This window comes from Echiichthys vipera (assembly GCF_963691815.1).
Source record: "Echiichthys vipera genome assembly, chromosome: 9".
Classification (NCBI taxonomy): Eukaryota; Metazoa; Chordata; class Actinopteri; order Perciformes; family Trachinidae; genus Echiichthys; species Echiichthys vipera.
The window spans coordinates 18,463,808-18,479,895 of NC_139834.1; the positions used below are offsets into that span (position 1 = coordinate 18,463,808).

Consider the following 16,088-nt stretch of genomic DNA (forward strand, 5'->3'; position numbering starts at 1 on the left):
ACGTGACTCACAATTAAGATTATTCCCACTATGAGCTGAAAGAAATATCCAGCAATCAGACTGGACAGTCAGCATATTGAAGTTGTTTTTGCCAAATATATAAACTAATGTTCCTTCCAAGCTTTTAAAGCATTGGGATTCTGTGTGAGTGCAGACAGAGTACTTGCCCTACTTCCTCCTTTACTTCTGTTACATTGTGCATTGTGTATTGGCAGAGACAGCACTTTTGAGCCAGTTGTGTGAGTACTTTGGAGGTTTGAGCTGACAGCTTTGAGAAATCCAAACTGAAGAAGAGAGTGCATTCGCCAACCAAAAAGTTGAGAAATTCTTCTCGATAAACCAAGCCAGATCACTGATTCCCCACTCCTAAACTTACATTTCATCAAAATCAGACACTCTCCTCTCTTCTTTGCTTCTGTTAACAAACTTTCACACACTCATCTGGGTCACAGTATTTCCCTGAAGAAAATAACAGACATGCTGTACAATCTTGGCAGTGACTAGCTGTTATAGATAAACTCAGAGCACATTACTTCATCAAAAGTGATAAGACTGGCAAACAACTGTAGATGGTTCATTGCTGAGTCAGACAACTGACGTCAGACAGCTACAAGTGGGTTGTATGTTAGTAACAGTAAGGGGTCAATGTAGTTCCTTCACATTTTCCATTTCAAAATTCCATATTTTCCAGACTTCTCAGAGGAGTTTTCAGTCAGTATTAAACTAAATAACCAATTGTTAGATGCTAATGTAAATTTAAAAAAAAAATCCAACTTTTAACATGTATGTCAAATTCTGACTATGTATGCCATTATGTTGCCAAGCAATCACAAGACATTTTTACCTAGGTATTGTAGCTCATATATAAGTGAATGAACTCCAAACTGAGACATGTTCAACACACAGCATTTTATTCAAGCTAAATGCTAGAAAAGTGCAATTAATAACTGTGAACCTGCAACCCCTACAGACTTTAACAGTAGAGATGTACAATTAACATGGAACTACAAAAGAAAACATAAGTATTTGCTTCATTAGATGGAGTAAACATACTAGTAAATACATGAAATAATAATAAATAGAATAAATAAAGTCATAAATAAAATGTAAATGACATGTAAGAAAAAAAAGAATGAGAATCGCAGACGCACGGCGAACAGTAACCATGCAAACCCGACACCATTCCACATACTCTTTTCCCTTTTTCCATACTTATCCAGACCTGGAAATTAGTCAAATTAAATTCCGTACTTTTCAATACTGCGTAGGAACCCTGTGCCTTTAAGCACGCTATCGATAACCACAATGAGCTGTTAGCTAACAGGTGGTGTGTGCTGTGTTGTTACTGTAGGTCTACAGATGAGCGAGACAGCTGAGATGAGGGGCCAAATCTCAGATTGATTTCTCATCAGAGTAGCTAGCTACCCTGGTCCTCACTTGATTATCTGTCACCTTGAGCTGTACAAAAAATGCTTTAAAATGATACTGAATTGGGGCTATCACACTAATGTGATGATTCATTAATAAACCCTTATCAAAGGAGACATTTTGACTTGTCGCAGTGGTTAAAGCACATGTGTAATTGATAGGATTTATTTCACCTGTGCTTTAAGGACTTGATAATGATATTCAATTTAAAAATCAGCCAGGATATCATTGGCACATTCAACTGGCTTACTTTGACACGTAATAAAACTGAGCCATCGTTAATGTTATTAGTAACACCTGTTTTCCTGCAATGAAGAGTCAAAATGTCTGCTTTGAAAGAGTTTCAAAATGTTGACGCAAAGCCAGAGCTATTAGATGAGAAAAGCGATACCCCTTTCAGTCTCATGTAAGTGTGACGTATGAGAGCAGAGCCAGGAGGCAGTGAGCTTAGCTTAACATAAAGTCTGAAATATTGGTATTGTTCATGCTGGCTCACTGCAACACTTCCTTTGCTTTCTGGGACTCTTGAATAGAACTGAGCCTTTTCTAATGTTTTTAGTAACACTTGTGCTTTTTTTTTTACTGTGACAAAATAAATTATCTGCTAAAATCTTCTGATAAATTGGCCTGTGTGAGTTATTTTGTCACTTTCTCTTCTAGCTCTTTTATTTTTACTATCGGGGCAGCTTAACCAGGTCAGTAGGTTGACTTTGACGTAATTTAGTCAAATGAAAAGAACAGGGAAAACCAAAGTAAAGACTTATTTAGGCATCCTGGACTTTTAGCTGCATGACAAACCAGTGTTTCAGCATTGCTGGGTAACCATAGAGTGCTGAGCAGTGAAAGTGAGTCAGGGGGGATCACATTTCACTGTGGCTGTGTTGTAGTTAAGAGATTCAGGAGTCAGAAGTGTGCAACGGGCCTGACCTGAGGTTCACTGAGACTTGTACATCAACTGTCATCTGTTCTGCTGCCCAACGCGGTCAGTGAGTACACAAGACAACACATCACCAAACACCTGCCATATAAACTGAGCTTGGCTTAGTTACATCCTCCCTTTGTTCCATCTCTAGATGACATATGCACCAATGATGCTCCTTGACTCGGCTTAATTGCTCATGGATGATGGGTTAAAATAGGACATTAAGAGGAGGAACGTTAACCAGGCAGCCCACTCATTAAATCAGTTTTATGAGCTCATAACAAGCCAGGAGAAACACTCACATCCTGAGGTGTTGAGTCTGCAGCTGACATTGAAACCGCACAGGCCTTATTGCCTACGTTCCACTCTGTGGACAGCTCATGGTCCTGACCTCCCACCACCCACTGCTCAGTCATTAAACAGCCTGTCATCGCAGTGGGAATCTATCACCGCTCTGAAAATGATGGCTCTGGATGTGTGGGGTTGTTCAACAAGGTGCAACACTTGAGGAATGTGTGAATGAAAATGCAGTAAGGTGAAAAATAGGCTGAATCAATGAAAACATTTAAATTCATGTGGAAGTGAAGGTGCAAGTCACAGGGGAGTAGGAGTGAGGTGATGTTAGCAACAGGCTACTCTCTAAAGGTGTTTTTATTCGGGAAAGCCGTCACATTGTCGGCCAGGCAATGGCGACAATTTGCCGTTCTCTCTATGAAAAACAGGAGCATAATATTCCTCTTTTCACAAAAGTCAGCTTTCTGAGATAGGCATAAACACGTGACGTGACGTCTGATCCTAATAGATCTTAAAGAAACATGATCTTCACTAATGCAATTAAACATGAAAACTATTTCAGATCTTTTCCGAAACTCTCTGTAAAATGGGTGCATGGAAGACATCAGTCTTAAGCGGTGAAAACATAGCTTTTCAAAAATGATAAATGATTGCTGTCATTTTGGGGAATGTGGTCTTACAGGCACACTTCTAGCCTTCTATGCAGCCTAACCACAAAGAATTACTCAGAAAGGATTAAGATATTTTAATAATTGACATAAAAAGCTAATTGAATAATTGAAAGCTTTCAACATGTAAATTAGTACTGACATGGTTTTGTAGAGTCAGACGCGACTTTCTCACTTGATGACACCACACACCTGGCGACAACTCGCTGATCTTTCTGAATCGTGACATTATTTAGGCCTACCTCAGATGTCTCCAGATCCATATGTCAAGTAGTGTACACATGGTTTAACTCTCAAGAGAAAGATCAGTTGGATAATCTTGGGATATATAACTTTAACTGTAATGAATGTTTCATCAGAACCACAGCTAGACAACAGTCATCAGTGCGTCATCACTGCCAGTGGGAGCAAGTAGCACGACACAAAAACCCCACTGTAGAACGAGGGCCTCCCGCGGATACAGTGGTGTAAGAAATACCGTGATGATATACTCACATTACGCGCAATGGTATATTGCTTATCTTTAGCTCTGCTAACCATCTAATCAGAGTCTAATTCAATGCTATCATTACAAAATCTAGTCCAATACTCATAACAGTCATAACAACACGGATCAGGCTTAGTAACAAATAATCTTAAAAAATGTTCAAGTGTCCAGGAAGGAGGCCAGCCCAGCCAGAACTGTGCCTGTGATTTAAATATTAACCTAATGTTTCCATTCAAGGCTATGAAATTACAATGCATGCAACACTGCCTGTGCTACGGTTAAGCATTATAAGGTTGAAGCCCCACCCATTCAATGAGTTTTCATGGCCTTTGTTTTACCTCTTTCTCTGGGGAGTTGAATTAAAGGGGTCCATGACTACAAGCCAAGCTCCAGCACAATGTGTTCTGAGGGGCCAAGAGGGGAGATACACATCAACATGTTGAGGGCGCTTCCTGAAGACTTCTACTCTCTGGTATTTTTCGATAACCCTTTGACTCCGTACGAGAATTAGGAAGAGGACTTTTCAAATGTAAGGCATGAATCCAAAAGAAAAAAAATAAATACAACAACCCAATGAGTGACTGACAGAGAAAGCTATTGACCTTTTGGAAACTTTCATTGTACATATACAGCAGGACTGCTTTACCCCTGAGCTCGGGTTTCCCATCAGCCCTTCCTGTGACACAGGCCTGCGCTTTCATATATAGAAACTGACCAGCTGCTGAGAGAATACACACCCTCTTCAAAAGCTGAAATGATCAGCTATGGCTGATCAGCTGAAGAGCCCGTGTTAGAGACAAAGACAACGAGAAAGAATTACAACAGACAGCAGGTTTATGGTCAGATGCTCTGGTCATTTCAGTTAATTAATACCCAATCATAGTAAAAAAAAGTCGTTCCTTTTGATTCAAAAATCACATAGAGGCTATTTTTCAATTTACTGTTTATATCATTTTATCACTTAAGGAGAAACAATGTATATAAAGATCCAAATATCGGAAAAGGCCCTTTAGCCTCCAAGTCTCGGGGGATAGAGTTAAAAAAGGACCTCACTAGCCATCTAACGTGCAAAATGACCAATGACTTCTTTATAAGGATGCTTATCAGCAAACCAAGGCTCACTACAAGATATGTGTCCATGCTAGTAAATTAAAAGGGGGAACCTAATGTTTTCTGTTGTCCACCCTTTTTTTCACTTCTGTGCTGCTGTCGGGCGGTCAAATATTTTGAATATTTTGTCTATATGCAAAGATGTAATCCTTTTATGTAAATCTACCCAATGGGACTGATTTTAAAACTATTCCTTCATGATGAGTTCAATGAAGCTTTGACATCGTTCGTTAGTCAGGTTAAGGGGGTGTCACAATTTCTAATCTAAATCAAAAGGCGATCAAAATGAGCATTCAATTTTAATTATCAAAGTTTTACATTTTTTTCAAAGTATTTAAATTTGACCATATGGCCCAACAAATATGGCGGTTATATCTATACTTGATACAATGTTTCCTTTTAAAGGAGGGTTTGAAAATGTAAATGACAGCAACAACAACAACAAACAAATGATCTGTTGATCTTTATGATTCAAGGCTTCCTAGTCTAACAATTGCATGGCCGTCAGAGAAAAAATAACCTATTAGTCGAAAACTGAATCGAATCGTTGAAACCGAAAGTCTATTCGAATCATGGATTTGGAGAATCCTGACACCCCTAGTTATATTATGGAAGAATAGAATCTGGAAGCCAACCACCAAGTAAACGTGAACACAGTGAAAGCAACAATGTCAATCTGGTACTTTCTTGTGTCACAACGGCTGCTGCTGTTTCCCCTCAAGTAGTTTGGCACACCAGCAGGTAAGGTTGCAAAAACTCCCTGCATAACCACACAATAATACCATGACTTTCACATGAAATTAAGTTAAACAAATGTTCACTGTGACTAAATACTTCTGTGATTTTTACGTCATATTGGCATAAAAAGTGAAGCCAAAACTGCCTGCAAATAAGAAATCACTCTAAAAACTTCTGCAATAAAGTTTCAGTATACAGAATTTGTAGGTAACATGCTAAAAAACATCTAAAACCACTAGTATGATGCTTTAACAATTAGCAAACCTATAGAAACTTTCTCCATGGGTCAGACAGCAGGCTGATTGGCCTGAGAAGGGCAGTTCTCAACAGGTCGTGGTATTTCGCACACAACCCGTGGACGTAACAGTGACCCACATGTAGCAGCCAACCAGCCAGTTGGTTGGATGTGGAAGTGTGTGCTACTGGCTGCTGTCTACTAGCCAGCGAGAAAGAAATACGCACAATTAGGACTGACTCCTTGGGACTTCGAGAGGGTGGCCTCCACTGCAATAATGGCGGAGCTTTTGTGTGAAAGAGATGCTTGTTTTCTCCTCCTCAGGCATGAAAGCGAATTTGTCTTGCCAGCCAGGTCTATTTATATTCACAAGAGCATTCTTCAGCATTAGCACAGTCACATGGCCCGCTGGGTAGTGGATATAGCCTGGCGATACATTGGAGGGGCTCTGCATCAGCTTCCACAGTCTGACAACACTAAAATACACAACAAGACTTGGTTTCAGTTTTGCCATCAATGACTTCATCATTTTGTCGATGAGTAGAATTTTTTATTATCATTAGAACCATGTGTGATCAGCACACTCTTGATAAATACTGTCCAGCAAAGGGTAGCCACAGTCTCCCAGACGCAGGCGCAGCATGCAACATAGGTTTGTTTTGCTTCACTGACAGGTGAAAACATGCTGAAAGGCACTGACAGCGTTTCAAGACTCTTCAGCCTTCCAACTGAGCCGTAGGTTTGAAGTGTGGTTGTATTTTGTTTTTTTGTAAGAGTGCTATGGGAAGATGGTCACCCTGTCTGCAGGACATGTAGTAGAAAATTGCTGTGAAAGGCTATGTTACTGTTTGAATGTTTATGCAATATAGAATTTGTTGTGCATCAGTGCACAGTCTATTTTTGAACATTTTCAGCACATTTTAGCAATGTAGCGATAATACTGATAAAATAACTTAATTCCATCACTTGGTTTCATTTCTACCTATGAGAAATAAATCAGAGTGCGAATCAGTCAACATTGTCTGGTGTGTCACAGCCTTGGCCCCTGACTAAATGACTGCAGGCAACAAAAGCACAGAGTGATTGTGCAACGCAACATCAGAGAGGCGCCTCACTGTCACCGTCAAACCAAATGAGATTACAGGTTGGTCGACCGGTGAATGAAGGTGGGTGTAGTACAGTCTGGGAGAAAGGGGTCAGATATCACAAAATTCCAATTCATTCTTCACTTACAGTATGATGAGTCATAGTTTGCATTAAACACAGTAAACAGCCCAGTGAGACAGGAGGCTAAAACAGGTTCTCTCACTTTGCAGTGGATGGATGTGCCCCGGAGAACTTGACACGCCTAACTGCAGTGACTCACAGATCTACGACAGGCAGGGAGCAGGCCTGCCTCGGCTATTGTATTTCTGCTTAGATACATAAGTAGGCTACAATATCCCATCAATAGATGGATGATAATGTTGAATGAAATTTTACTTTTATCGGTAGACAGCGAGAAATTCTCCATTGACTCACCTACCTCCGCAGCGATGTCAGAGCTCAAGGTCAGCACCATTTCAGTGACAGAGTCCTGCTCAAGGGTACCTCAGAAAAAAGGATGCTTATTCTCACAGATGCTTCAACCAAGGTCCTATTTCACAGCTTCCATGTGTAATCGGAGACTATGACAGCACTATAACACATGAGTCCTGACACTGGGGCAAATATTGTGAAAATATGATCACATTTTGTTGTCTGAATTAACTAAATGATGTTGTCTATATTATTAATTTCAATCCAAGTGTGATTTAAAATGTTATTTTTGTTCTGTCAGATGTAATTTCATGGAACATCAATCTGAATGTCTATCATGATGTAATCAGTATCATAAAAAATATATATATTCTTACTAATATTGTTGATTTCTGCCATATTGTGCAGCCCTACCTACCGTACCTAACATATGAGCTTGTTCAACAAGTTAAGCATCTTCTACTGTAGAAAGACATGTGCAGGTCTGGAGGGTTGATGAGTGGGATGTCAGGTTGGCTGTTGGTTTTTCTATGCATGCCTCAACTTTTACCTTGGGAACTTAAAGAAGTCACGCTCACCGACCACACACACCAACACACCCACCCACCCACACCCACGTGAGAGTGTCCTGGAATTTAATGAGAGCATGTGAATAATTCAGCCTACAACGGGTCTGGAGGAGGAAACAGCTCTTCAACCATCATTAACTATTCACCGTATCACAGTATTATGACACACACACATTTGTATGCACAAACATACTGTATCACACACGTAAAGAAAGAACTTTGCCGAGAGTACCCAACCATCTGCTTGGACCTAAGGCCTTGGCTCTGAAGCTACGAGGAAGATGATTTGTGCATTTCGGATTCTGATCTATTGGGCGCTAACAGAAGCATACTACCCAAATATCTCAACTGAGAAAAATAACTTGATATAAATTAAGTTTTAGGATTGACTGGTGCTTCACAAAAGAGTGCTTCAGTCTAACCTTGATGGTGACAATTCATAGTCACTGTTCAGGAAATGGTTGGGGTTGGAGACAGTGATGCTGGCCACCTTTAGTATGCTATGCTAACTCTTTAGACTGTTCAGAGCTTATTTTGATGTGGTGAGAAATTATAGTGGAAGGTTTAAAGTCGTCTTGCAAGTAGAATTGGGCAGTAAATCAATTCTATTGTTTATCATCCATCTGTACACTCAAATTGTTATAAAACGCTCTTGAGGAGGTACCATGGTTCACAGTTGTTGTTTCTATGTTCGCATGCATGAGAACATGTTGTATTTTTTTTTATTTATAGCATTGTGTTCCAGAAAAACACAATGAACACACAGGAAGTAGTTGAGTAGCTTGTAATTATGATGTTCCCGATTTGCTTTAGCTGGGGAAATTCGTTGCATGTCATAGTCCCCTGTACCCCTCATCTTGTTTCCTGTTTCTCTAGAATGTCAATTGTCCATTAAGTTTCTATGATATTTATCACAATCTCCATTTTGAGCATACTGCCCACTCGACAGGTGCTTTAACATTTGGTAGAGCTGTTAAAAAGCATGTTGTATTAGGCCTGCAAGAGTGAAAAAAATTTGAAATCATTTGAATTTGGAAAGAGATTTCAGCTTTACAATCAGTGTGAGAAGCCCTTGTTCCTCTTTTTGCGCCAGCGCATACCTTTGCCTTATATATACACAAGAACTCTGCACCACATGAGCTTGAGGAAGTCTATCACACGTCTGTAATCTGTCTCAAAATAAGCACTTAGCCTGAATATTTACAAAAACACTTTGCTGCTTATCCCATTTATACATAACACAGAGAGGAGAGATGCGTTTCCACAGCTTCCCCCCCAGGTTGGGAGGAGAGTCTTCCTCAGAACTTGCCCTACACACTTTCACGGATGGCTGGGGTCAATAAGATGGATGGTCGATACATACTACATATCAGTGCTGTCATCCTCTGCTAAGTCATCCCTCTCTCTTTATAGAAAACTGAACCAAGCCTGCTTTTGCTGCATTCAAATTGTGGTCGGATAGATGATTGGCCTAGAAAGAAGGCAACTGGCAATAATCTGGACTCTCTGTCTGTGCATACTGATCACAGATGCAAACACAGATAACGATCTCCACATAAACACTGGCACAAGTATGTGCATCCGAGACAGCGTTCCTGAGTTTAAAAACTTAGACTGGGAGGAAATTCCAGTCATTTCAAGTTGTATTTTAATTTCAAAAAGGGCATATTGCCCAGGATCACCAGCTACTAACTCACAGATGAAAAACTAAGCAGTGTGGAATTTTGCTTAGGTCAGCAACATTAGACTTTTGTACAACACAGATGTTGGGGAATGTCAACCAGGTAGGCTGGTTCCACGGAAAAACCAGACATGACCTTTAACCCCTGGCTCAGCTGAGCGATGGGCACGGTAAGAGGGGTGAACCACACCCCTCAGTAGTACATACTACACGTCATCTTCTCAAGTATGACCAGTCAACCAACCCCTCCCTACTCTTCCTATAGAGGCAGCTCATTCCAACGTGCACACAAAGGCTGGGTTTAGCTGAATGGCCTAAATGGCAGCAGAGCTCGTGGCCAGACCAGCTGAATGGTCCTCTTTGTGTCCCCATGGTCACAGGGGGCTAGCAGAACTGGGTTGTTTTTTAAGAGGCCATTTGGCAGGCCTGTGTTCTTATCCGAGCAACGCAGGAACAGGCATTTCCACTTGGTTCAGAGCAGGGCTTGTTATGGACTCAAGAAAAATAGCCTATGGTGATGACATGCCGCCTAGAGCCAGTCATAAAGGGGCTAGCTGGCATACACACACAAACCTAAAAAAACTACAGTCATTAAAATATTTAGCTACTGTGGTTGGTTGAGACAACGTTTATTCCCTCTTTTTGCACTACATTCAATACTCGAGAGCTGGATCTGAAAAGCATTCATCAGCTTTGTTGTCAAACGACCAATACATGGCAAAACATACAATGAGTAAACAGGGCTGCCAGGATAATGTGGATATGATTTTTCTTCTTCTGCAAACTTCACGCTTCTAACAAGCACTTTGAATGCACCAACAAGGAAGAGTCTTGATAACAGTTCCTGTTCACCTCTGCATTACCACAGGAGACTGGCCGAAAATAAAGGTGATGTCTTTCACTGTAATGTATCACGCCATGCATGTTTTGAGTCCAGATTTGATCATTTCAAATACATTCTGAAAATCAGTCATTTCAATGTAATCAGTCAATTCATCAATGAAAATAAGGAGTGGTCAATGTGGACAAATTCTTAAATCAAGGTATATGTAATTTAATATGACAATATTAATTTTCCTGAAAAATAAATTGAGATATTGTTTTTGTAAAAAACTATTCAGACAGAAATGTCTCTGTGGCAAATCGAACAAATGAAATATCTGACATAGCCTACTTCAACACAGTGACGCAAAAATCCGGGAGATGCTAAAGGGATAGAATACAATAGATCTTTATCTCGTATAGAACAATAAAAATCTGTTTCAGCGGTATTCAGCAGTATGCAACATAAGTACAAGTAAACATAGATAAAATTAAAAGTTTAAGTATTTAAGTTTCAATAAATAACAAAGAGCGAGTCAAATAAAAAAACATATACAAAGTCAAGTAATAACAAATAAGTAAGTGACCTAAAACAGTACAGTGTTAATGTGTAGCAGCATATGATGTGTGCAATATGGTAGTGTTAGTAAGCAAAGTATAAATTATGTATAAACAATATGTCAAAATCACAGCAGTAGGGGTGACCCCGAATAGTCGACTATTCAACAATTCAATCCGAGGAGCCTGATTCGACAAAATGTGGTTATGAAACAATGGATTATGCCATTGTGGCTCTGGGGGGCTGAATGTCTGATTTTACATATAGATGCTTTGTTTCTCCCAATAAACCATGATAAATAGCCTATTTAGGTATAAATATAAGCCTATTAATAAATAATGTTGCTGAAAATGTGAAAATAACTCATGTGCTTTTAATCTATCTCCTTAGTGTGCAGGAATAACGCCCTCCCTCTCTTAGAATAAGTTGTACTATCCAGGATCCGTCAGAGGCATCTTGGCTGGGCTTTAAATCTATCTGGGCATCAGAAATACAACAGTCTGCTACTGTTTAATCATGACCATCTTTTCATTTGAATATTTGCCCATTTACTTGTTCTTCATTATAGACGTTCAGTCCGACACAGAAAGTGAAACTACAGTTCTCAATATACCGTCAGCTATTGTCAAAGAAAGATAAAAACAAAACACATTTATGTTATAACAACAAATACTTTTATTAAGACTTCTATCAGAAATCACACGTGCACCCACCACTGTGTGCTTCATGTCCATGGCTCGCCACCCCTGATCAGAGGGTTTTTCATAAGCAAAAAAAAACAAAAACTGATTCAACGATCAGTCGACTATAGGCAAACCGTGACGAACCAGATTCGACTTCGAAAAGTTTTAGTCTGTGGGCCACCCCTACACAGCAGACACATTTCTATCCATCTATACATACAATTGAGTGCGTTTACATGCAGTTTAAAAACCTGATTATATTCGGATTACTCCGGTTTCTTAAACACCATGTAAACACTGTACCCCGGGTAAAATCGGAGTTCACATACCCCAGTTAACAGACCTAAAGAACTCCTCCAGTACCTTGATTATTCGCACATGTAAAACAGCCTTCTCGGGTTAGTATAAGGTTTCGCATCTGCGCATGCTGCGTGGGTTATAACCCCCCCTCCCCACTCCATGGTGGTGGCTTTTGACCCGGAAATAGAATAAACCAGGAAGCCATGGTGGCAAAAAAAATAGCAATAGAGCGTTACCTTTAAACCGAGGAAGGGCTTCGCAACAGCAAGTAACATTCCTACCAAGAAGACCCTTTTCGGTCGGAATTTTGTCCAAAAGTCCGTTTGTGATTTTGACAAAGGTGAACCGGAAAAATGCCGTATTCTGACCAGTTGGTCAAGTTACTTCGTCATTTTCCCCTTTCAACCCCTTTCATGAGGCGAACTTCAATAATCCGATTATTCCCCTAACTGGGGTAAGGCCACTTTTGGTTTACTGATGTGCACGCACACGCACACACAAACACACACACACACATCATATCAGTCACTTTTTAAAATGACATATGATGTAACTGTGGTAAATCTTGAGCCTCTAAGTAAAAGCTTGATTATTATTGAGCTAGTGGTTAGCACTGTCGCCTCACAGCAAGAAGGTTACAGGTTCGCATCCCGGCCTGGGCCTTTCTGTGCAGAGTTTGCATGTTCTCCCCGTGTCTGCGTGGGTTTCCTCCGGGTACTCCGGTTTCCTCCCACAGTCCAAAGACATGCACGTGTTAGGTTCATTGACTCTAAAATTGCCCGTAGGTGTGAATGGTTGTCTGTCTCTGTACGTCTCTATGTGCCCTGTGATAGACTGGTGTCCTGTCCAGGGTGTACCCCGCTTCACGCCCAATGTCAGCTGGGATCGGCTCCAGCACCCCCGCGACCCCGACCCCGGGATAAGCGGTTGAAGATGAATGAATGATAAAACCAAAAGTCAAAATCAAATTCACCAGTATAGCTCCTTAACATGTCAGGCCAACACACTAATTATTGGACGAGATACTCTACACCTGAATGACACATTACCCTTAAAGGTCAGTCATCCCTTAAAATGCAAATGCACCAACATATCATGTTACATTCAATAATATATATGGACTGTAAAAAGACATCAACGGTCCCAGTCCAATATTCTTATAATTAACAGTACATGTAAATATGCATTTGTATTTTTTTTACTGGACTAGGAGAACACGTCACTGTCACAAGCAAAAAATGATATTGTCAATGTCTTTTGTTATTGTCCCATGTTCCTTTTTAAGGTATTATAACAGGCATGACGGAGATGGCTGACCTGAATTTGTATAAAAGTCTTGCAAAAATGCATGTCAAGTACTGTTTATCAGTTTCAGAAACCATAAAATAACAAAACGTCAACCAACATGGATTAGCCCACTCCGCAGGACGACTTGATTCGGTCACCTCAGCTGGGAAGAATGTACCCCAGGTGCCATGAGGCAGGAGAAAGGGGGATACTGTCGTTGGGATGTGACAGTGTGTGTCACTGGGTGTAGAGCAGGACAGCTGCTCTGGGGGGAGGGTTGATTTGCACTATGCTTTAGATGAATGAATGGTTGAGATATTTGCAAACTACAATAAATAGACACATCCATCACCCGCCTACATCCACAAGAGCAGAACAAACATAACATATACACCTGACACAGATCTCACACAATTCGACCACAAGATGAGGGTAGTGAAACCAATGGGGAGCAGCGCATGTAGGGTAAACCTATAATTCCAGTAATAGCAGGTTTACACAGGTGTCACAGGCTCTGCACACATCGTGTCGATCACTGAGGTCATAAACTGCATCTGCTAATTACTGACAGTCATTCACAACAGTCTGTATCTCGGTGATGACTGCAGGGCCTTATCATTACTCAACACTAGTCACAGTGACTCATAGTTTTACTGCAATAAAACGTTTTTTTAGATGAAACCTGATGTCACATACATGTCATGCCATGTGGTCACAGATTAAATTCCCACCATATGAAGGAGCATAACTAATATGACACGAGAAGGGTCCTGATAGCTAGACCTTGCCTCTGGCCATCCCAGACTGTCAGACTCTCTCACACACACACACACACACTCACTCACTAACACACACTCACACACATACAACACACACACACACATACAACACAACACACACACCATACACACACATACAACACAACACACACACCACACAACACACACACACATACAACACAACACACACACCACACAACACACACATACAACACAACACACACACCACACAACACACACACACATACAACACAACACACACACACACACACACACACACACACACACACACACACACACACACACACACACACACACACACACACACACACACACACACACACACACACACACACACAGACAGCAATGGTTTTGACAGTCTCTCACAGCAAATAAGGGTATTTGGGACACGTTTTCAAATGGATGTTTTGCTTTAAATGAGCCACACGTGATTTAAAGAAAAAGCAGACACGAGGGAAGAAGTGGAAAGCCAATCTCTTCTTCTTCTTCCTGCTGCTGCTTGTCATGCACTGCTAGCTCGCGTACCCACATCCTGTATTAGCACAGATATATAAGCTAGCTCCGGTGCCTGACGTGAGCAGCTCTCATTCAATTTATTGTAAACGGAAAGTCGAATAAAAGGGAGTAAAACTACTGTACTCGATGCTGGTTAGCCCAGACAGCTAAAGACACACAGCTAGCTTTTAAACCTGCTATAGCATCACCCCCCTCGTCACCCTCCGGGAAGCCCCATCCCCTCCTTTACCTTCAGACAGCTCCAGATCCAACTCCGCCACTTGGTCTCTAACCTCTTTTGGCAGGGCGGACAAATCCACGCCGCGGTCAGCCATGACTTCGCCTGGAAACACGGGTGCAGTCTGGTTGAAAAGGAGCCGGGCCGCTGCGGGTGAATGTACAAAAATAAAAAATCAAACGCCCTCCCTCAAGACACAAAACAAGCATCAGAGTGGGAGAGACGGTCCATCCGCACGGTTGGTCCCTCCGCCATAATGAGGGGGAAACTCACCAACGGCAATGACACAGGTCACGTGACTGCCTTTTTACCTCGCCTGTACGTTAATTCACTGCATCTCTGAAAACACACACACACCGAAACTGTGGCTCCCCCTGGTGTCTCACTGGCAGAATCACACGCACACACACACACACACACACACACACACACACACACACACACACACACACACACACACACACACACACACACACACACACACACACACACACACACACACACACACACTGCTGGACATTATGCAAAATGCCAGCCACCCCCTGCACACCGTCATCAGCACCCAGAGGAGCCTGTTCAGTGGAAGGCTGCTCCTGCCCAAGTGTAGGACCAACAGGCTCAAGAACTCCTTTGTCCCTCAGGCCATCATCCTCTACAACTCCTCACTCGCTTTGCAATTAATCATCTACTCCTACATACCTGGACACTCATCTTCTTTTCTTTGTGCAATAATTTAATCTTACTGTTCATTTCTGCTTATGTCATATGTCCACTCTATAAAACACAATGCCATATAAAGTCATATATATTTTATCTTTATCTATTTATCCTCTATATGTTTCTCTACACTTAACTTATCTGATTTCATTTTCTGTGAATTTTACTTGTATTCTTATCTCTACTGTATATATATTTAACTAAGAGTTTATTGCTTATTGTCTACTGTTTTATTTTCTGTATTTATTTAGCTAAGAGTTTATTGTTTATCTTATACTATATTTTTTATACCTCCTTTTTTTCTACACAAGTGTTTTTGTAAGCTGCTGGAATCTCAATGTCCTTGCGGGAGTCATCCCAAAGGGATCAATAAAGAGAAGTCTAAGTAAGTTATACAGAGACCCAACAATTCCTCCAAGAGTAGCAAGTCACAATATCTATAATGATAATAATACTTTTACAGTAGGCTATTTATCCAGCAATATTGTGCACACAATGGCAATGAAAACCTTCCCTTTAACAGGCAGGAACGTCAAA

The 16,088-nt window shown here is 40.9% G+C and overlaps 1 protein-coding gene across 1 annotated transcript in view; it reads right to left on the reverse strand.

Moving 5' to 3' along the window:
- Nucleotides 1-15,081, reverse strand: part of dip2ba (disco-interacting protein 2 homolog Ba) — a 45,379-nt gene extending 30,298 nt beyond the window's left edge. Inside the window, exon 1 of the mRNA XM_083920360.1 lies at nt 14,847-15,081. Coding sequence (XP_083776486.1) covers nt 14,847-14,931 — 85 coding nt within the window. The 5' untranslated portion in view covers nt 14,932-15,081. The remainder of the gene's footprint in view (nt 1-14,846) is intronic.
- Nucleotides 15,082-16,088: the final 1,007 nt, after the last annotated feature.